Source organism: Lolium rigidum, chromosome 3 (assembly GCF_022539505.1).
Source record: "Lolium rigidum isolate FL_2022 chromosome 3, APGP_CSIRO_Lrig_0.1, whole genome shotgun sequence".
Lineage (NCBI taxonomy): Eukaryota > Viridiplantae > Streptophyta > Magnoliopsida > Poales > Poaceae > Lolium > Lolium rigidum.
The window spans coordinates 229,295,297-229,317,159 of record NC_061510.1 but is presented as its reverse complement, the minus strand read 5'-3'; the positions used below and the strand labels follow the sequence as shown (position 1 = coordinate 229,317,159).

Here is a 21,863-nt window from a genome sequence, read left to right as displayed (position 1 = left end):
GGTTAAGACAAAATTATCGGGGATTGCAATTATCAGGTTCAGGCCAATTCTTTCTTCTAAGAGAACTCTTAGAACATGCTGAATTACTACTCCTGCACCGTGAAAAACAAGGAAAAGGCCGACTGGATTTTGCAAGGCAAATCCTAGTTTCAGTTAGAAAAAGGAAAAATACAGGACTTATCTATCTACCACCAGCAAAAGAAGCAAAAGAAGGAAAAATACCGGAGGCGCTGGTGGTGGTGCCCGCTGTGGCAGCTGCATGGGCGGCGCAGGGCAGGTGCCTGTGAACTGCAGCGGCGGCGGGGATCCATGTACTTCGTGCACGACTCCCACCGTTCATGGGGCTCGAATAAAGGAGCCAGCTGCATAAGTCAAATACATGAACACACTCGAACAGATACTTTGATTTATGATGGCACATAATTTTTTTAAAGAGCCCAGATTTTATTTTAAAACAAAAAGATAATGCATAGTTCAAATATAAGTAGCTAAGGTGATCTAATGTTTCCAGCACTTAATTTGCACACATTAAGGTTCAAATATAAGCAGGTGCAGTTGCATGTTTTCACACATTCTAGAACTTAATTTGTGCTTACCAAAGCATGCATTAGTTCTTCACGAAGGTTCCTGCCCTTCAAAAATCAAGCACGACTAGAAGTAGCGGCCATCTCTAGTTTTGTCTTGCAAACAGTGTCATTCCCTCAACTCTTCGATGGAGAACTTAAGCTCCTACGAGTAAGGACATGACTACTATTTGTGAATGTCGCCTCCTTCGCTTAGAAACTGCGATGGAATGGAAATGTCGAGATTCAGACATGAGAACAAGAACACTATCTTAGAAACTGTGCACAATGCAATAAACAACTACAGGTTCAAGTGAAACAAGTGAGTTGTGTAACTGATGTTCTCATACAAACTATAGGCATAACATTGATGGAACCACAGAGGAATGTCATGACTCATGATCAACTGAAGTAAGAGCTAAAGGAGACATTCACACATCCCAGTTACTTCTCCGTGCTGCTCATGTCTGATGTCCATAAAATGGGGAACAACTCAATTCAGACTCATCTAATTATGTTCCACTTAAGCGACATGATATCTGGAGCAGCTAGCTCAAATCTCTGATTCATGGGGAAGACCGGAAGAGAACGATCAAAGAAATCAAACCTGTCCCGCCGGATTTTGTACTTCTCCCCTGCCAAGTTCTTGTCCTCCTTCTCATCTGCCAGATTCTTCTCCTCCTCCTCCACCATTAATCCGCACACGGCGACAGCAAGACAGGCGGGACGACACATGCATAGAGGGAGGCATTGGGCAGCGAGCTGGGCGGCACTGGGACGAGCGGGTCAGCGGGATGGAGGGCAGCGACGACCTGGGTGCAGGCCGGGTGGAGGCGACAGGCGGACGGGACGCCGGTCCAGCGGCGGGGAATGTTGGGGCGGCGTGCCCTATCCAGGGGAGCTTCTCTGTTTCTTTGACTTTTTTCTCCTTCACAGGATAAACAGGCATAGCAGGCTGAGCTGGCCATGTCCGTAAGTCTGTATAAGTTATATGGCCGGTCCACGACGTCGTTTATGCCATTCTCACGGACACGGACAAACGGACCCACAGACGTCCGTGTCCATCTACACCGTGAAACCAGTTGCAACCTCAAGCCAGCTCTATCTCCAGAACCACCACAGTAGGACTCAATAGCTCACCGTGATCACGGCGGTATAGACGGCACGGCGATATCGGAAGGGTCCCTCGATTACCAACACTTCTTGATCTGGTCCTCTTGGACTATTTTATCCTTGGCCTTCTTCTTCCCTGGTTATCAAATCACAAATCCTCTGTGAGGTATCTGCACAGCGTCTAAGTTACTTGAACTTCTACTTGTCCTTTGAATCAAGAAATAATTTTACAACAACCATCCCCATGCAAGAAAACTATACTCCCAGTAACCCAAAATGGGACTATATATCCACATGCAAGAAAGAAAATGGCCGTCATCACTCTGCTAAACAATATATACAGATAGTACATACAACCTGAGTTGAGATCCTTAGGATCAACTTTGCTAAGTGTGATTTTTTAAACTCACGTGACATATTGGCAGATGCAATAGTCAGTAAGATATACTGGCACATCCACGCATGAGTACTGGTCAGAAAATCATGTGGTAGTTCTCTATGTACTAAATCACTGTCAATACATAGAGTTATAACATTTGGAATTATTTTAAGAACTAACCGGAACTTTAAAATGCAACATGTGTTATTTATTCAAAGGTTTGGGCTCACTGGATCCAGACACTTGTGGCAAACTGGCAACCAGACGTTCTGTAGTAAGTGCAGAAAATACACTAGTGAAAATTTCACAAGTATACACTGAATTTAGCAATAACCAAAGAATATGTACTTTATCGGCGGCAGGCAGGGCTATTACCTCTCTTCTTTCGCTCCCACCTTTCCTTGCATGCAGAGGAAGCAGATGTGTGGCTGAGGCCATCAACTGGCCGGCGGTGTGACATGTGCCTTACGTACGTGAGCAGCACCGGGCGGTGCTTGGCATAGTGGCCAGGCCATCTCTCAGTGTGAGGCTGAGGTGATGCAGTCCTTGTGTTCCTCAAGGTCCTGCAAACATGAAGAGAAACACTCATTTTCTTGGATAGTCTAAATTTGCAGTTTTGTTGTGGTGAATTAGAAGTCCACAGATTTTTGCATTACAGTGCCTACGGTTCATAACACAGATTATTGTAATTGTGGAGTAGAAGAAAACATTCATAAACTTGGAAGTTTTTTGCTTGTTGACCTATATATAGCAATTTATGGTGTTTACGGTATGTTTAATAACCAACAAAAAGGTTCAACACAGTACTTATCAAGTAAAGCTTCCCTGGATCTATTTCAATTTTTCTTGCATGATCAGCTTTACTGAGGTGCACAAATTATCTTTCAAACTAGCTGTTGGACTTAAACTTATCTTTCAAAAAGGAGAGATCTACTGAGCCAAAAAAAAGGACTATCAAGAAATATATACCTATATGAAAATAGAGTGGATTTTGTACACCCAAGCATGGGTGTGGATGTATCATGTGCCGTTGATTGTTTCCTAGAGATTCGCGCTGGCTGGGGTCGGTTGAACATTTTCTCTCACCTATTCCAGTGCAGCTTATTTAATCTGTCACATCACCTTTTTTACTTTTTCCTTCCTTTCCTCCGCATGACCCGCCGATGAGCGCAGACTTTTCGCCCCATCTAGAACCGAGAGATGCCGGCCCGGATAATCACCATGCCCTTTCTTCTCTACTTCTAGTACCTCCAGCCAAAATCACGTTCTCGTCGCCGGTTCAAATTCAGATCTTTTTCTCCGCGCCCCACCTTGCCGAATTTGCACCACCTGCCTTTGGCCGCCGGCGTGGCTGCTCGGTGGTGCAGCTACTCCAACTTGTGTCCTCTCCGCCGTGCCGCCGGCGCGCTGGTACATCACGTCATTGTGCGTCCTCCATTTCTTCTCTCACTCCCCTCTCCTTGCCTTGCTGGTGTACTAAGTACTGATGGTGTCTTGGTCCACGTGCAGGCATTCTCCACAGCTTGGAAGGGGCCGAATCAACGGATGAATTCTTCCCCATCCAAGAACACGTCGCCTCGCTGATTCCTCCTCCCGACCCAACAGAATCCTTTGAGCTGCCTGGGGCAGAACAATGGATGAGCTGCTGGGAAGGGCTGTGTCGGCTGACGATGTGTTCCCCATCCCGGCGGACGCCACCGACCTGATGCATCCGGCCGCCTCGCCCTTCCGCATCTTTCCGGACGAGGGGAGTGGAGTGTCCTGTACACCCGGGCGTCCAAGATGGAAGCTACGGATATCTTGTTCCTCTAGAGTACCATACAACTAGCATCCACCCACACATCTCGCGGATATCTTGTTTATCTCTCTTGTCTTCTTATTTTGGTTGTTGTTTTCAGATTGGTTCTTTTGCAACTTTTTGAGCTCATCAAGAAATGGCATGGTTACATGCAACTAGCAGAGCAGAATAGCTCAAGAGGTATTCTTATTTTGCCCTTTGTTGTCCTGTTCTTGGACATCTGTAGGAGGTAGGATTTTTTGCGGTTCACTGTTTTCGGTTCATGATCTTGTTCAGTAAAATTTTTTCACAATTTCACTTGTGAGGTACAATTTGGAAGTTGTTCGGACTGAGCGATTTCTCCACGTTTCATGGTAGGAGGAACTAGCTCGAGTGGAGCTCCGCATTAGCGAGGCGCTGGGAGTCTCCGCGGGCGAATCTTTTTCTTTCCCCATGCTTTCCAACGCCGCTGGCCTAATGCATCTTGCAACAATTCTTTCTCCAGAATTTGATTGACCCATGTTTTCATTTTTGAAAGTAGCGGCAGCAGTTGATCTTCTCAAAGTGACTTGATTTTAACTCTAAAACGCAGGTTGCTCCAGATCATATCGTTGAGGCGGAGCATGTAGCGGATATCATGGTGGCCGCCGGCGACTTCTATTCAGATGCTGGGTACCAAGCTGTCGACGATGGCGTCCGGAAGATCATGCAGCGCCGAGTCTCCGCTTTGTGCTCCACTGTCGGCTCGCGTGTTTCTGCTTTAAGCTGCTCCTGGTCACGTCGCCTCCTACAAGCGCTGTAAGCTCATGCCGGAGATCGGCCTCGTCAGCGTTGATGCTGGCGCGGGAGCTGCTCACGCACTCCGGCTCCGCCGCGGCGGCTTGAAAGGACCGAAGGAGCAGGGCATCAGAAAAAATGTCGCCGTGATTTGGCGCTGGACCGCATGCTAGAGGAGCTACAAGCGCTGTAAGCTCATGCCGGAGATCGGCCTCATCAGCGTTGATGCTGGCGCGGGAGCTGCTCACGCACTCCGGCTCCGCCGCGGCGGCTTGAAAGGACCGAAGGAGCAGGGCATCAGAAAAAATGTCGCCGTGATTTGGCGCTGGACCGCATGCTAGAGGAGCTGTCCCGGCGTCTGGCGGGGCTCACGGACAGCTGCTCCATGGTCAGCCTCTGGGCGCGCCACGTCCGGCGGAAATGGGGTCGCGGCGGTGAGCTGGCCGAGACGATCCTTAATGGTGCGTACCAGGGACGCCGTGGGCGCGGTGAGCTCGTGGAACAAGAGGTGGATGTGGCCACGTCGGTGGCCGTACATCGTGCCGGCGAGACGCGTGCCGAGGCCGACCTGCCGGTGCCGGCGCCGAGGCCGTACAGAATGCCGGTACTGTTCTTGGGTGGCGGTGGTTCGCGAGCAGCTTGCGCGGGCGCAGCGGAAGCCACTGCCAGGAGTGCGCAGAGCCACGGTGCCGCGGTGGCCGACGAATTTGCTGCCGTGGCGGTGCTGCTTGAAGACGGCGACTCTTCCTCAGGCGTTTTGTAAGAAGTCATGTAGTACTAGATTAGAAGTCAGATTTGATCTAGGTGTTGACTTCTGTTTTAGTCAATAGTTAGCATTTAGAGATGATTTTGTTATCTTTTTTTTTTGGCGTCGATGCCTAGCAAAAGATGATGGTGTAGTCTCATCTCTCATGTACCACCTGATGGCCATGTTTGTCGCTGTTAAAGAGTTAATTGTAAAAATATGCTTTGCCAACTGTCGTATGAAACAGAGCTTGGTTTCCTGGTTTGTGCCACTCCCAGTAATGTAACATGAGTGTACAGTGAACTCGATTTGGAGCTCGCTGGTGAAGATGAATGCTGAATGCTCGGACACGGCAGTGGAGAAGAGATGAATGCTGAAGAAGAGAGAGTGAGGCTGGAGAAGAGAGATGAACAGAAGGAAAGGTGGGTGGGTGGGGCTTACCAGGTTGGCCACGGTATGGCTGTAGGCATCTTTTCCCGGGAATCTTGGGCGCGTCACATGGCTTTACGCTGTGTCTTGTGGGACCCATCAACTTTTTATAATATGGAAACAACTAGAAAAGATTTCTCTCACCGCCTTTCTTCCCCGGATCTCAAAGCATCATCAGCAAATGAACGGTCGAAAACACGTCCACACTCATGCTTGTGTGTACAAATGTATTTCCTATATGAAAAGAAGGCTTGACAACTATCATAAATGAAAGTCTATTATGGCAGCATCTGCTACTCAGGTGTTGCATCAATTGCTAGGCAATTCCACCCTTCTGTGCAAACCACCCGGCGCAAACGAAGATGCTAACCAGAGAACGTGCCCTTTGCGCTCAACGACCACTGGGACATGGTCCGCCAACACCGTGACTTGCTACAGTATTAGGAGGGTGTTCTACTGCTGCTGCCACTGATGGAGGCTAAGCTGCTGCTACTGCTGCCTTCTACTTGCGCCCTCAACTTCCCATCAAAGCGACTCTTGCTGTCGCTGACTGCAAGAAGATCATGAAATAAATAGTTTCAATTGTAAGAAACACAATAATAGACATGTTATATGAAGATGATGCGAGAAGTAACCAAGAATTAATACGCTGGCCGCATACGACGCCGACACTCACTAAGGAAGCTGCGCATTGGTCTGCTCCACTGGATAGGTGGATCCCCATCCGCGCCTCTTCGTTCCATCCCCGAGCGCAACACGATGGCTAACCCTGCCGGGGGTTCGGCCGCATACATATTCATGAACTTTAGTGTATACTGGAGCTGCCACATACATATTCATGAATTAATACACCTCGATGTACATATACTGGGCTAATTATGTTTTTCTGAAGTAAACATGAGGTGCACAAATTATTTCATCATGGCTGCAGCCTACTTACTGTTCATGGATGACCAATATTTGATGGATATATTATGGGGCAAATTATGTTCTCCATAAGTAAACATGATGTGCATCTACTCTTTCATCATGGGCACAGTTCATGGACGACCAATATTTGAATGCATATAAAATAATGAGGTGTTGGTCCATTTCATGGATGAAGAATGTTTGAATGTGGAAAATAGGAAACATGTGTCTAGGACCAGCCGGTATAACTGTTTACAGTAGCAGAAAGAGTAACAAGGTGATACAGGATTTCATTCTCGATAGTAACTCAAAAATGGTATTTCATATAGAAACCTATGTCGTCCAATTACTTAGAGACCCACTTAGTATACCTCCTAGTGCCAAATCTATAACCACAAAGAAATTTGAAACGAAGCTACCAAATTAGATTGACCTCAACATTCCAGTAAGTAAGGGCATGCACATTACCACCACCCCAGCCCAAACCTTAAGCTACCACGGTTGGATTACCAGATTTTCACGGAGCAGTACATCAAGTACAAGCTGGTGACATGGTGCAAATTTAAATACCAGCGACTTGCGTATACATGGCATAAAACACAAAAATCCAAACTACAAAATATACCAACCAGTGGTAAATGTACCAGGATTTTCTTAGCTTGGATCGGTTCATCTAGAGGAAAATAGACTTTACTTCTTTTGGTTTGTTATCCTACTCTTTGATTTTCTTAGCTGGCTGAATTGAAAAAACAAGGGAAATGTCTTTAAGAGCTCAGTATTTTGCATAGGCTGCGGCCATCACCACCAAAAGAAGGCACAAAACGATTTGAAGCAAATAGGGGCGCTAAGTAAGGCCCCACTGGCTCTAGATAAAAACAAGTATCCGCAGACATGAACATAATCTTAGCAATTTTACCATCACCGCCTATGACACAGATTCTTTCCTAACATTTACATGCACTAGCTAGGTAAAATTGCAATCAGCGGACATGAACAGTCTTAGCATTTGACATAAAAAGTTGTGTAAAATATGTTCAGTATGCAAGTTGACAGTAATAATTTGGAACTTTTCAGGATCAAGATGAGTAAAATTGAGTATGCAAGCATTGAAAGGAACATATGCCAGCTGACAGGAATATTTTGCACTGTAATATGCTTACAAGAATAACATCGATTCTTCACAATCAAAAGTATCAGTATCAGCACTATCATGGGAAAATTGCGTTACAGGTCCAATTCAGCTAATCAGATCTACAATACTGAGAGGACGTTGAGAAGAAGCTAGCTCTCAACTCGTACACATTCAACATGGAAAACAATTTTTTTCTTTGCAAGAATAGAGGGAGGAGGAAGATAGGGAGCTCACCGGGCGTAGTAGATTGGGGATGTGGCCGGTTGCAGCTGTACTGAGTGGTGCCGGTAGGTGCAAGTCGAGAACGACGCCAGCAACTCGGGGAGCTGCTCGCGTAGGTCGCCGGCAGCAGCAGCTCCGGGAAGGCGACCACCATCTCGGGAGCGGCATCGAGCCAGGGAGGGCGGAGGAGGCCTCGCCCTGCTGCGCCATGGCGGCCGTCCTGGAGGCCTGCGTCCCCTCCATCGCTGTGGAGAAGGAATTGGGATGTTGGGTCGTGTCGGTTTGACCCAAACCATTGGGCTCTACTGGGCCAGCCCACTGGGCCAGGTCCACACCCCCAGCCCGACCCGCACCTCTCTCATCCTCTTCGTGACTCCCTGTTCCTCACTCCCTCACCCTTTCGCGATCCCATTCCCCACTTCGATGCCGCCGCCACCGCCGTCGCCGCCATCCGCCGCCCCGGCCGGTACCTGCCGCATCCGCCGCAGCCGCTGCCGTAGACCGGTGAAACTCTGCTGCCTCTTCTCTGCCACTTTCCCCGCCGCCACCATGTATGCCCGTGCCAGCACGCGCGGCTACGCGAAACCCTAACCTCACAGCTCGGGCTCACCGGCGCTGCTCCGTCCGCCTCCCGCTGATACCGGCGCCTCCACGCCCCGGCGTGATGCCCCCATGGACCTCTCCGCTGGATCCACCCCTCCGCGCCACCCTACAACACCCAAGCACGCGTGCCCGCGAAACCCTACCGTTGGGCTCGGGCTCGCAACACCTATTCTCCTGCTATCCCGACGTTGGCGACTACCACCTGTTGTTATCGCCTGGGTGGCCGGGGCCTCCCCACGGTGGTGCGGTGGTAGGCTGTGGCTGCCCTCTCCTCTTCAGTGGACCTCGATGGCTCCCTCCACGGCTAGAACTACAATGTGAGCTATTTCTTCTCCCTTCTATCTCTCTTGTGCATTGTGATGGTTTGTCCAAGGATCTGTGGTTAGTTTTAGGTTCAGGACTATGGTGGTGATGTCCTGTATGAGTGCTGCATTGTGATGTTGCTGGTACATGGCCGTGCTGGTGCTCTGATTAGGTTGTAGCTGTTGGTATTTCGGTTAATGGATAATTGATTGGTTAAATAGGGTCCTTGTTAGCTCTAGTTGATATTGTTTTGTACATCAGATGCTCTCATGATTTCTTCTATATGATATGCAATTCTCCTACTATTGATCATGAATAAAATTTAGCTTGACATGTTTGTACTTTCTGGTTCTCTTCTATATGACTGCATTCCTGTCGATGTTGCTCACTCTGTTTTTCTTTACTCAATCCTAGCTCCTCTATTACTACATAATTACCATTCTGAAATCATTAAATCATTTTATGAATGAGGACATGGAACAAGGCAAGTTCGTGGATGTGGTGTGGAAGGCAAGTTCGACCACGCAGGCACATGTCCGACTCGTCGACGCCTACCTGCCTAATGATTAAGCAGACTGGTGTGCTAACTGATACCTCTACCGCTGCATCATTTAGTTTGTTACAAGGAGCATACTAGTATCATTAATTTATTTCAACCGAAAAGTTGGGTGATGATTACTTCTCGACCACAAGTTTAGTGTCTAATGAATGAATGAATGAATCTGCTTAGTCTGCAGACTGTAGTAGTTCCTCTGTACTGGTAAATTTTCGGTAGCCTTGTATCCTCTGCTCGCTTTCAAGTTGAAAGTCGGGATGTACTATTTGCAATCCCAAAATTAGCTGTGTCTGGTCAATTCCTCATCTAACCGTTAACAGATCTCATTTAGATTTTAGTGATTTAACGAAATTCAGTCCCGTTTCTGATGCTCTTTTCTTGCTATCAACAAAAGTAGATTATCACTCTTGCTATCAGTAATTGTTTCCATTCATTGATCCAAATTTAATGAACTGTATTGCAGGAACTGCAATCGATTTGTCGTCCCCAATCGTCATCTCTTTAGAACATTCTTGCGCGAACCTGAGGCTGCCCTACAAACTAGATCGGAGAAAATTTCTAAGTGCTTGAAATGACAGGTGAACTACAACCATCGTGTGTGAACAAATAAAATGGAACAAGAAGTATAATAAGATGATGTTGCATTTAGTATCTGAAAATGAGTATCGTGTGCTAATGTAAAAGTTAAGTGTGTGGCACAATCATATCAAAAGGCTGTAATATGTGATGTTGTTGGCTAAAATAATGAAGGATTTTTTTTTAGTTAAAACTGATTTCATTTTTTTCCCAGGGATTACCTGCTTAGCTTACGTGTAGTGGGGCTCAAAAGTGTTGAATGTGTTCGTCTACTGACATTACATCATAATGCCTTCCCTGTAAGTTGTTGGAGTAGTTTTGAACTTTTGATTCATATGCAGTCAATTTCATATTGACACACCAATGCTTTGGCCACTCAGGTTGACACCAATGTTGGCTGGATATGTGTAAGGCTGGGATGGGTGCCCATTCAACCTCTTCCCGAATCTCTACAATTACATCTCCTCGAGCTGTAAGCGTCCTGCATTGTCTAAACATTTATTTCATCATGTATTTTCAGTTACATTTTTCTTATATCGATTTTTTTGCTTGTCAAAGCTATCCTATTTTCGAGACTATATATATATCTATCCTCGTCTGTGTAAACTTAATCAAGGGACACTGAGTTAAAACACTATTATCAGCTTCAATGGATTCTATGATAATTTCTTCAAAAATCGTTGAACATTTGTTTTACCGTGCTTCAAGTTTTGTGGCTACCAGTTCTCGATCTCCGTTTATTGGCCATGCTGCTTCTTTTAGCTCAGTGAAAATAAGCCATGGTCTCAACAACAATATGTGCTTCTAAAATGAAGACTTGAACCGAACTATGTTGAATTTTGGTTTAACTAATGTACAGTTTGCCACTAGATGATAGAGCAACATTTTTGGAATTTCTAAGTAGGATTTTTTTAAAAGAAACTAGCCAACTATACTTCTTTTGCTTCACAATATATTTTGTCATAAATTTCCCCTATGCTTGCTGCAAGATTCAGTATGCATGTACAATTATCTGGAAGCTTAAAACTGATACTTAAAGGTCACTTTGTCTAAGATGCGAGAGATGGCTAAAGAGTTGGATAAGATGGGCCGGTCTATTTGTATTCCAAGTAAAGGCTGAACCAACATGAACACATTCGAGTTTTGCTCCCAGGTAAATTTCTCCTTTGGAAATGATGTGATTATCTCCCCCGTTATCTTGTTGACTATCTTCATCAGCAACCAATAATATCTCTGAGGTATCATCTCGGAAAAAAGGACATCAAGGACCTGGGTCTGTTTTCACGATGGAGCAGATCTCGAGTATCCCAGCAGTCTGTCTCCTTTGTCGAGACAATGAATTTAAAGTTCTTAAGATTTGGCTAAAAGGTTTTTAGACGGTAAACTGTAGTGTTTTATACCTTCATCATCATTTTCACCCTCTCTGGTTAGTTATGCAAAACCTGACAGTCTCTGGTTGTTACGTTGATAGTGTGCTTTTTGGCTTGCAAACCTTGGGCCAGAAGACCTTACATGGAGAATGGTAGTTCCGTCATTCTTCTAGGTATGTGCGTGTGGCGTGCTTGTGTTTTTGTGAGTTCTAGGGCCGATATAGTCACGGTTCCTTACGTTTAATTGTTTTTGCTTTGTTCTATAAAATTATATGCTTCATCATAATTCTCTGTTATTCGAGATGATTACACTTCGCATCCAAGCTCATACGGAGTATTTATTATTGACATTGGACTGCTCTTGTTCGAAATTTTATTTCGATTGGTTATATCCCATAAGGGCGCGTAATTAGAAACCCGAAAAATCCTTCCATATTTTTCTGGCAGATGAGTGCCAAGCAGCTATTTTTTTTAAATGTCTGTAGTTCCTGATTGAGTTGAAAGTATGCCAAGGCATCGTGTGAGTGTTTTGGTTATGTTTAACATATGATATACAAGAGAGTGTGGTAGTTCAGTTATCGCCATACTCTCTTCCATTGTACCATCATAATTAGGAATGATATAGAAGAAAGTGTGGTAGTGCAGTCCCAAACTTAGTTACAAGTTAATTTCCTCCACAATCTGTAGGTATCACACAATTTGTATGGAAATAGGCCGATTTACTTTATATGGACCCTTTCTGTAACTCACTATCAGGTTTACTTCATATTCTTGGAAAGAATACATGTTTCCCTTCATCATATGGAGTTGCCAACTATTGGTACTGTGAATTATATTACTCCCTCCGATTCATATTAACTGACTCTAATGTGGATGTATCTAGACACATTTTAGTTCTAGATACATCCATATTGAAGTCAATTAATATGAATCGGAGGGAGTAAGATAATTTGCATGCTTTAATATCTTAATCTTCCCTTCAGCGAGATGGTGAGCTCTTCCCTATTTCCCAGTGGTGCTGCCGATAAGTGAGATGTATGTTTTGTTCCTTGGATATGCCTGGTGAGTTATTTCCTGTTTTGCTCTTTAACGCTTTGGTTGCATATGTTCGACCTAATCTTCTCTAAAATGTTATCATGATTTTGGTGATACCGTGACTTGCGTGCTATGAAAGTTAAGGTTATTAAGATGAATGGCGTTTGTATAAGGCTAGGTGTATTTCAAAATTATTGACGAAATCCTTGAGGGAGTTTTATAGTTGTATTGTACTGCCAGTTTACTACCATATTAAAAGAAGGATTCGAGTGTGGAGCACTACATATCAATCACAGATTAAAATGAACTTTGGATATAGTTGTAGTTGGAAGTGGACAGAATATATGTGAATAAAAAGACCTAAATATCAGTAGGCTGTTGTGAAACTGAGTTGCTACTAGAATTGAGGCATGGGTCATGTATTATTTGAACGAGTATTGATTTGTATCTGCTTACTGTGTGAAGTGAATTTGTAAAATAACTATTCTATGAAATCTGTTTTGACCACTCACAATTTTTTTTTTAAATATGTTCTTGTAATATGCAAGTCATGTATTTGCCACTAAAAATTAGGATTTACTGAATTTTGAGTAAACTACTGATATGTTGTTTCTTTTCTAGTTCAAATGTTCATCATGTCGTGGTCGTGGCACATACTCCGAAAGGAATTCAGTTCGCTCTAGGCCTTACCGATGGCATTGTTTATGTGATGATTGGAAGCTTGCAGTTTTGACTTCAACTTTTAGTTTGAAACCTGATATTTAGAATGCTGTGAAGTTACATGTATTACAGATTTGTTATGATGTGTTATATAGAGTTCTGGATTATGTATATGTATTACAGGGTTGGATACTTTTCTGGTACATTTGTACATTTCGATTATGTGCATACATTGCTGTTTATATTTGCCTCTATTGTTATGTTGAAGCATTTTCCTAGATTTGCCTCTAATTATGTTTTGGGGCATTTCTTAGAGTTGCCGCTAATTGTGCTTTGGGGCAGATCTTAAAGTGCCCCTAAAGCTTTTTGGGGCAGTTCTCAAACTGCCCCTAAAAATATTTAGAGGCACATCTCAAACTGCCCCTAAAAGCCTTTAGAGGCACATCTCAAAGTGCCTCTAAATCTAATTAGAGGCCTATCTTGAAGTGTCCCTAAATACATTTAGAGGCATATTTTGAAGTGCCCCTAAAAGTTTTTAGAGGCACATCTCGAAGTGCCTCTAAATATATTTACGGGCATATCTCAAAGTGCCCCTAAATGTATTTGGGGCATTTCATTCAAAGTGCCCCTATTTCAATTAGGGACACAAGTATCCGGGGCACTTTTCATAGTGCCCCTAAAAGTAATTAGGGGCACTTTGGTTACCTATTGGGGCACTTTAAAATGCCCCTAAATCTATACCGTACAGTAGTGTGTGGTTGCTCATCACATTTGTAATGTAGATTTTCAACTTCCACCAGGGTTTGACCACGACACCAAGGGGGTCATCCAAAATGCCTGTGCGCCACCAGTGACGGTGGCCTTCTGATACATGAACACGAAATTGATCAAGAACAATTTATTTTCAAAAAATGGGGAAGCCTTGGCCTCTGCATGGATTGGTACATATAGCAATTTTTTTTATTTCAACTAATCATGAAATTAACTAGCAACAGCGTTTGTTTCCTTTGTACCATACCATTTGGATCACAAGTTCACAACTGACATGAATATACTTCCACCGCATAGGATGGTGTTTAAGGTTCTTGTTTTGTTACAATTTGGTGTATCTCTCGAAGACTAAATTAAGCAAAATGCAGAATCTCTGATCTTTGCTTTGCGCATGTTTCTCCACTAAGTCATGTCATGTTTTTTCATTGCTCTTGCGGTCAGCAATCGGACATGACACAAGTAAAGGGTTCTGTCATTATCATGATATAATCCACCTGCATATTTGCTCATTGCACATCGAAGATACTCAAGAACCAAGAATAAGCACCAAAAGAAGTTTAAGACCTCAGGTACGCATCCGGAGATAGGAAGGCGCTTGTGGCCGTGTGCCGCACTGATGACATGTATGTTCCTCTCATTGTTGCCCGCCGCTTCTTGGTACCCATCCTTAAACCTCTTCGCCATCCTCGCCTCGTCAGTTGGCATTGATGCTTAGCGGGGTTTCATTGAGGCTACCGGTTGTTGCTGACGTCGTGGGCGCCGGCAAACATCTAAAAGCGCTCAGCGTCCGTCCGAGTCTCTCACGGCTGGCTGGCTGGCGAGCTGGTTGGTTTTGATGTTGGCCTGGTCACCGGCGCCGCCGTCTTTGCGCTAGCCGGCTTCCTCTGCGGCGGCAGTTAGTATCGACGTTGCGGAGCTGCTCCGGCTTTTACTGAAGTTGTCGACGGCCAGAGCTTTCCAGCTCTTGTACAGGCTGATGGCCAAGTGGCGCACGTACCCACGGCCCGGCCGATCTTGGTTGCCTCCAGCGTCTCGAAGGTGATCATTCTCACGGGTCACGGCCTTCAGCTCGCAGAGCGACTTGATTATTGCCTCGTCGGAGATCGCCTCGCCCACACAATCGAGCAGGCTTGTTGATCCTAGCGACCTGCATGCTCTTTCACTGGTATGGCAGAGCTCGTTGCCAACCAGTTCTTGTCTCCAGCTGTGGTGTCTATATCCAAACCCCAATATATACCCACGTATGCATAGCTATCTCCGTCGCTTAGAACTAGACACACAACGACTAGAGACTCTGAATTAATAACTAGACACACATGAAAGAACTGAACCGGGAACACTCGGTCGACACGCTATGAGCTATACAGTAGATACTAGATAGACACACGAACTAGACACTGCAATTAGTAGACACACATAGTAATCCCAGTCGTAATATTCGTCATCGATGTCAGTGCCCTCTGAAGTGGTAGTTGAGATGATGTCCATCCACTAGTTGGAGTTGGGGTCGAGTGCCGACGCTGCTCCCAGAATGTGCGCATGACGGGATGGTCTCTCCATCATTGCGCCATGAACCACTCGTTCGCCTCGGTGAAGGCAATCCGCCGCTGCCCTTGGCGGTGGCGCCACACATCCACCTATGATACAAAGTGCGGCTCCGGAACGAGACTCTCGGCTTCCGCCAGACCTGACCTCCAGGAAATTCATTTGGTGGTGTGGTCGGGCAAACCTCCATGCCGCGGCGTCTTATGTGCAGGCAGCCTCCTCCCTGGTGTTGAAGTTACCGAGCCACACACGCACTCCGGCGGCGAAGATTTCAGCCGCAAAATGGCCCCTAGGCTGCAAGTGGACGTAGACGAAGCCCGTGATGCTATGGTTGGCGCGACGACGAGGAGACATCTCGACGGCAGCGACGGAGATGCTGCTTAATTCGGTGGTGGTGTCGGATGAGAAATGCTGGGGTTTATGTGTGCGTCCTGAGAGACGACTATATATAGGGACGCGAGGGCTGAAACGGCGGGAAAAAATGGCGGGAAAGAAATGGCAGGAAGGTGAAAAGATCTTTGCCGTGCTCCTACAAAATACACACGCAAAATGGTCCGCTGTCGTGTTCTTAGAGAATACATGTGCTCCTATAGAAAGCACATAGCAAAGATTGCACGGGAATATTTGGCCGGAAAGGTGGTGCCCGTGTGGGAAGAAAAATTGGTGCACGCGAGAGGAAGGAGGTCGAGGTGGCCCTATTTATTTGCGGTGTGTCCGTTACAGACGCACGGCAAAGCCCAGCCATTATAACGGCTCCGTGAAGGTCAGCCACCAGGGCCCGTGTCAACAACTTTGTTGTGAGTTGTGCTATTTTTAATGGACGCCGCTAATTCTTGGTTAACCTAGAATTAGCTTAATTCCCGGTCACTTGGTTTCACGTGTAATTCACGTAACTGGGGTAAAAGATATGCAATTACACATAAATGTACTTACAATTACACATTCACATGTAATTTTCGTATGCACAAAGCATGATGCAAATCTAACGATTATCGAGTTGATCTGAAACTAACTTAATCCCGGGTCAACATCGACTTAGCCAAACAATACCTGACATATGCTTAGTTATGTGCGTAGTCGCTGTTGCCGGCTTCCCACAAAATCACTGGTTTAGGATCCTTGCAGCAACATTGTCGTAGCCGGCAAAATTATAATAATCGAATTGGTCTAAAAATACAGTATCCTAGTACGTTCCAAAATCAAAAACTTAATTAGACTGATCAAACAAACGATCAAGTACGGAATCATCACTTCATACTTCGCATCCATCTCTGCTACGACTGAAGAAGTGCGACCGCACGGCACGTACGAGCTAGAAGGATACTTGGTGCAATGGCGCCCGGCGGCAGCGCGGCCGTGTCGGAGGTGCTGACATTGCGTTTCGCTCGGCAGGTAGTGGCGGGGCGGTGGTTCATGGCGTTGGCGTGCCTAATGATCCTGTCGGCGTCGGGGGCGACGTACGCCTTCGGCATCTACTCGACTGCGCTCAAGTCGTCGCTGGGCTACGACCAGCGCACGCTCAACACGCTCGCCTTCTTCAAGGACCTCGGCAGCAACGTCGGCCTCATCGCGGGCCTCCTCAACGAGGTCGCGCCGACTCCGGCCGTGCTGGCTGTGGGCGCGGCCATGAACCTCGCCGGTTACCTCATGGTCTACCTCGCCATCGCGGGCCGGACCGCGCGCCCGCCGCTCTGGCTCATGTGCGCCTACATCTGCGCGGGGGCGAACTCGCAGTCCTTCGCCGGCACCGGCGCGCTCGTCACCTGCGTCAAGAGTTTCCCGGGGAGCGGCCGCGGCATCGTCCTCGGCCTGCTAAAGGGCTACGTCGGACTCAGCGGCGCAATCATCACACAGCTCTACCTCGCCATCTACGGCGCTGACGATGCCAAGTCGATCGTGCTGCTCATAGCCTGGCTCCCCGCTGCCGTCTCCGTCGTATTCCTCCCCATCGTCCGCGTCATGCCGTCACCACGAAGGGACGAGCACGACGGCGCCTTCTTCCGCTTTCTCTACATTTCCGTCGCGCTCGCCTCGTACATCCTCGTCATGATCGTCATTCAGAAGCAGACCAGCTTCTCGCACGCCGCCTACGCCGCGTCGGCCACCGCGCTGCTCATCCTGCTCATCCTTCCCCTGCTTACCGTCGTCGTCCGGCAGGAGTACTACTGGTTCAAGAAGGGGGAGTACCAGGAAGAAGAGTCCCTGCCCGGACCACCGACGACATCGGTGACCGTCGATAAGCCAATCGCTTCCCTGCAGGTGACAGAGCATCCTCCTCCGACGGCGTCTTATTCTTGCCCGGGCTCTTGCTTGAAGGACATGTTCAACCCGCCAGCGTACGGGAAGGACTACACCATCCCGCAGGCGCTTGTGAGCGTCGACATGTTGGTGCTGTTCCTGACCACCATCTGCGGCGTCGGGGGGACGCTAACGGCGATCGACAACCTGGGCCAGATCGGGCAGTCGCTGGGATACCCGGCGCAGAGCGTCAACACCTTCGTCTCCCTCGTCAGCGTCTGGAACTACGCCGGCCGGGTCACGGCCGGGTTCGCGTCGGAGGCCCTGCTGGCGCGGCACGGGCTCCCGCGGCCGCTCGCGCTCACGCTGGTGCTCCTCCTCTCCTGCGCCGGACACCTCCTCATCGCGTTAGCCGTGCCGCGCTCGCTCTACGCCGCCTCTATCATCGTCGGCTTCTGCTTCGGCGCGCAGTGGCCGCTGCTCTACGCCATCATCTCCGAGGTGTTCGGGCTCAAGTACTACGCCACGCTCTACAACCTCGGCGCAGCAGCCAGCCCCGTAGGCGCCTACGTGTTTAACGTGCGCGTCGCCGGGCGGCTCTACGACGCGGAGGCCGCGAGGCAGCACCGGCACGGCCTAGACGGCGAGAGCAGGACGTGCATGGGCGCGGCGTGCTTCAGGGAATCGTTTCTCATCATAACGGCCGTGACCGTGGCTGGCGCGATCGTGTCGCTGGTGCTTGTGTGGAGGACGTGGAGCTTCTACAAGGGAGACATCTACGCCAAATTCAGGATCGACGCCGTCGCTGCCGAGCAGCGGCCGGGGGAGTCGGAGCCAAAAGTTGTAAGCAGGAGAGACACGACGAACTAGTGCCTGGGTTTGACTTGGCCGACACAAATGCAATGAATGAGAAAATAATACCACTAACTATGTCTATAAAAAATCTTAAATCGAAATATAATTTTTTGATAGAGGGAGCATATATATGCACCCGAGAGCCGAATTGAATTTCCTATTAGGAATTCTTTTTCTCCACACAGAGTTTTGTTAAACTTAACTAAATGGGTTTTTTAAAATGGGAAACATATTTACATTACTCATCTTGCACAACAACATCTCTGGCAATAATGTCAATTACACAATTTGGGGCATGATCCACCCAAAATGAACTAGCCTCAGCTGAGTTCAAGCCAAATTTAGCTAGCTCGTGAGCTAAAGCGTTACATGCACGTCGATGAAAAGAAAAGGAAGAGCATTCGAAATTTGCGTTACAAAGGCTCTTTGCTTATTTATCAACACGCCAATCTCCGATCGGTGATTTTACGGAAGCAACATGACCGGATCTCCCGCCACGACCAATGTATATTCATGGCTGGTTCTTGTTGCGGTGTACCTAATTAATATTGGTGATGCGGCCTGCGCCCGTGGAAGTGACTTATGATCAATGTCTACTGTATGTTAGTAATTGAAACAATACATAATGAAGTAAAATAATAGGATATTCACAAAAAAAGTAAAATAATAGGAGATGCTGCAGATACTTATATGGAATGCTATTTACCAGAAATGTTTTCAGTTTGAGGTTTTATTAGTGGTAAGTTCTTTCGTTGTCTTAGTACAAGCAACATTGTGGCCCATACATTGGCTTGTAATGGAAGGAACCTCAATCAATTGTTTGACATGAGGATCCGCTAAATTTTTTATTGGTTATTTGGCGAACAATGTAAGTTTATTTGCTAATCAATAAAGTTGTCGTTATGACTTTGCCTAAAAATAATACTCTAGAATTTACCATCTTTTCCGAATTTACCAGGATTTTTTTGGGTATAATTTAGCAGCCCATCTTTTCCCCACACTAGAATTTGGCATCAATTTGTCACAGTTTTACCACAAAACAATGCAAAGAACAAATAACTGAGGAGTTTAATTCAGGTTAATTAGTTTACCTCTGTAGAGACATATATTTTCACGGTTTTACTTGCCCTCTTTTTTTTTTTGCAACACACCTTCACTAGTATCAGTGTGCAACTCTAAGGAACTGCAAACTTTTAATATTGAATTTATAAATGCGGATTGCAAATGAAGATGATTGGACACTTATCAAAAGACTTTAAAAGGTGATTGCGGTTACCATCTATTTTAACAAAATACTATGTTAATTCGACCGTGTCTCTCCGTCATTGTCTCCCTTAGGAGATACGTCACACTATAGGAGCTGACTATGTTTGAAATTATTACCCTTAACCGTAAGGAGATGGATGCCTAAGGCTAGGCTTGTGACTAGAGTGAAGCCGTAACAGTTCAATTGAAGAATTTTTGGGTGTGTACAACGACACAATAGACACTAGCACTCGAACTCAGGATCTCATGGATAGAAAGGTAGCAAAACCGCATCCGGTCTAATCCTTGGTTCACTAAGAAATACAAACTTAATTGGATTTGACACCCATGCTCTTGATTAGGTAGCGATCCCGGAGAATTGGCTTTGCACCGTGCACGACATATATCGTGTATGGTTTGCTATGTTCTATTGCATGACAATTCGTTTCCTGCAGTTTTTTAAACGTGACAATACTTGAGAGAGGTAACTTTGTTATCATCGTCAGCCTTCGCAACATTTGGCTTGAGAGAAAGCAACGGCAATTCCCACTCACCTATCACTGTCATGGAGTTAATCTGAGATAACTGCAGAGAATAGAAGATGGCAGGAAATTATAACATGGAAAGGGTAGTCATAATGTGCACAGATGGTTGTTAGACGATGTTCTTTCACACAATGTAACACACCGGCCATTTGGGACAGGTGACTGCTCTATTTCCGTGCATTTTATTCTCGCTCGTGCGCTTTCGGGATCAACTATCCGATAGGTAAACCATCCTCAAATTGCTTCAGGTCAAGCGCACTTAACCTGGAGGTTCTTTGGAGATGAACTTTCAAAGAAAAGTTGTTGGTACAAGTGTTTTATCAATCTTAATAAGCCTTGGGTGATGATGTCACATGCATCTTCTACTGTGTGACACTCTCCCAACTTAACATATTGACACGCGTTATCTCGTATGGCATGCTTGAAAAAATGAACTTATGTACTGATATTGTTACTTCTGTTTTGGAAATAAATATGAAAGAGGACAACCAAAATACAAATGCATAGCATCCTTGCATATTGACTGTGTGTGAATACAGAACACATGAAACAATTCAATCCTTGTCGGAACAAAGTAAGCTAGCTATGAAGAAGAAGTTACCTAGACAATCAGCTGACTGTGTTTTCAAAACTTCTACATTCTTGCAGCACTGGCGTCTATTGTTCAGAATTAAAGATAGAGGCGAAATGGAGTTGGTACATGATCTGCTTCGCAAGATCTATCAAGACACCTATCAAGCTACCCCTACGACATAGTCTCCTATCTTTCATTCTTCTGTTGCTTGTACTTTCTTTATGATGTAATCCTTAAGCTGGGTGCCACTATCTTGTGAATCTTGTAGTTCGAGAGGCTTACTAATTTAAAGTCGGACAATGATGACTTTTATCTACAAAAGCTTCACCTGATCAAGGGACTCTCACGCTAGATTGACCTCCAGTGTATTTATATGCGAGTTGCGTTTGCATTTTATTTGTGAGATATCACCATGCTATGATTTCTACACTATTTATTCGTGACTGGCATAGCCATATAGGTATCTACTTGTAAAGGACTCATTTGGATGATTCAAGAAATCTTTGTTTTGTTCTGTCTATACAAATATACAATGAGAGGCCCGCGGGCAGTACACTGACCTGGTCCTTTTGCATCTGGAGCTGCTCTTTAAGCACTATAATATAACCTTGGATTTAATATTAATAATTTGACTTCAGTTGACCACAACTCTTAGCAAGGATCCAACGCTACTAACAAACCACGGATTTCCAAATGGCAAGTGCTATACACCATGCTTAGCTATGGAGAGACTTCACTTAAATGTCCAATTTGTGTCATGATGTTTACGTGCATGTTGCGTAACCATCCTTGTAATACCTATAATTTATTTCTATTAATACAAAGATACGCAGAAAGATCGGATATCGCAGGCGACACGCACACACAGCTGTAGAACCGAATTAATGAGGATCCATTATGTACATACCTAGCTAGATCCTACTAATACACGGAAATACACC

The 21,863-nt window shown here is 45.9% G+C and overlaps 2 protein-coding genes and 1 long non-coding RNA gene across 3 annotated transcripts; 2 read left to right on the top strand and 1 right to left on the bottom strand.

Annotated features, from left to right (window-relative positions):
* The first annotated feature begins 3,237 nt into the window (after positions 1-3,237).
* Positions 3,238-5,586, top strand: LOC124703097. Its single transcript, XR_007002928.1, has 2 exons — positions 3,238-3,480; positions 3,565-5,586. It is a non-coding gene; the product is annotated as an uncharacterized LOC124703097 (long non-coding RNA).
* Positions 5,587-6,021: 435 nt separating this feature from the next.
* On the bottom strand, positions 6,022-8,289 carry LOC124696134. Its single transcript, XM_047228906.1, has 3 exons — positions 8,059-8,289; positions 6,460-6,604; positions 6,022-6,333 (listed from the first exon to the last, which is right to left on the bottom strand). The coding sequence occupies exons 1-3, from the start codon at positions 8,287-8,289 to the stop codon at positions 6,224-6,226; spliced, it is 486 nt and encodes a 161-aa protein (XP_047084862.1). The 3' UTR covers positions 6,022-6,223.
* An 8,532-nt stretch (positions 8,290-16,821) lies between these two features.
* LOC124696133 lies at positions 16,822-18,573 on the top strand. Its single transcript, XM_047228905.1, has one exon. It carries the CDS (start codon positions 16,879-16,881, stop codon positions 18,571-18,573), a length of 1,695 nt encoding a protein of 564 aa, XP_047084861.1. The 5' UTR covers positions 16,822-16,878.
* Positions 18,574-21,863: the final 3,290 nt, after the last annotated feature.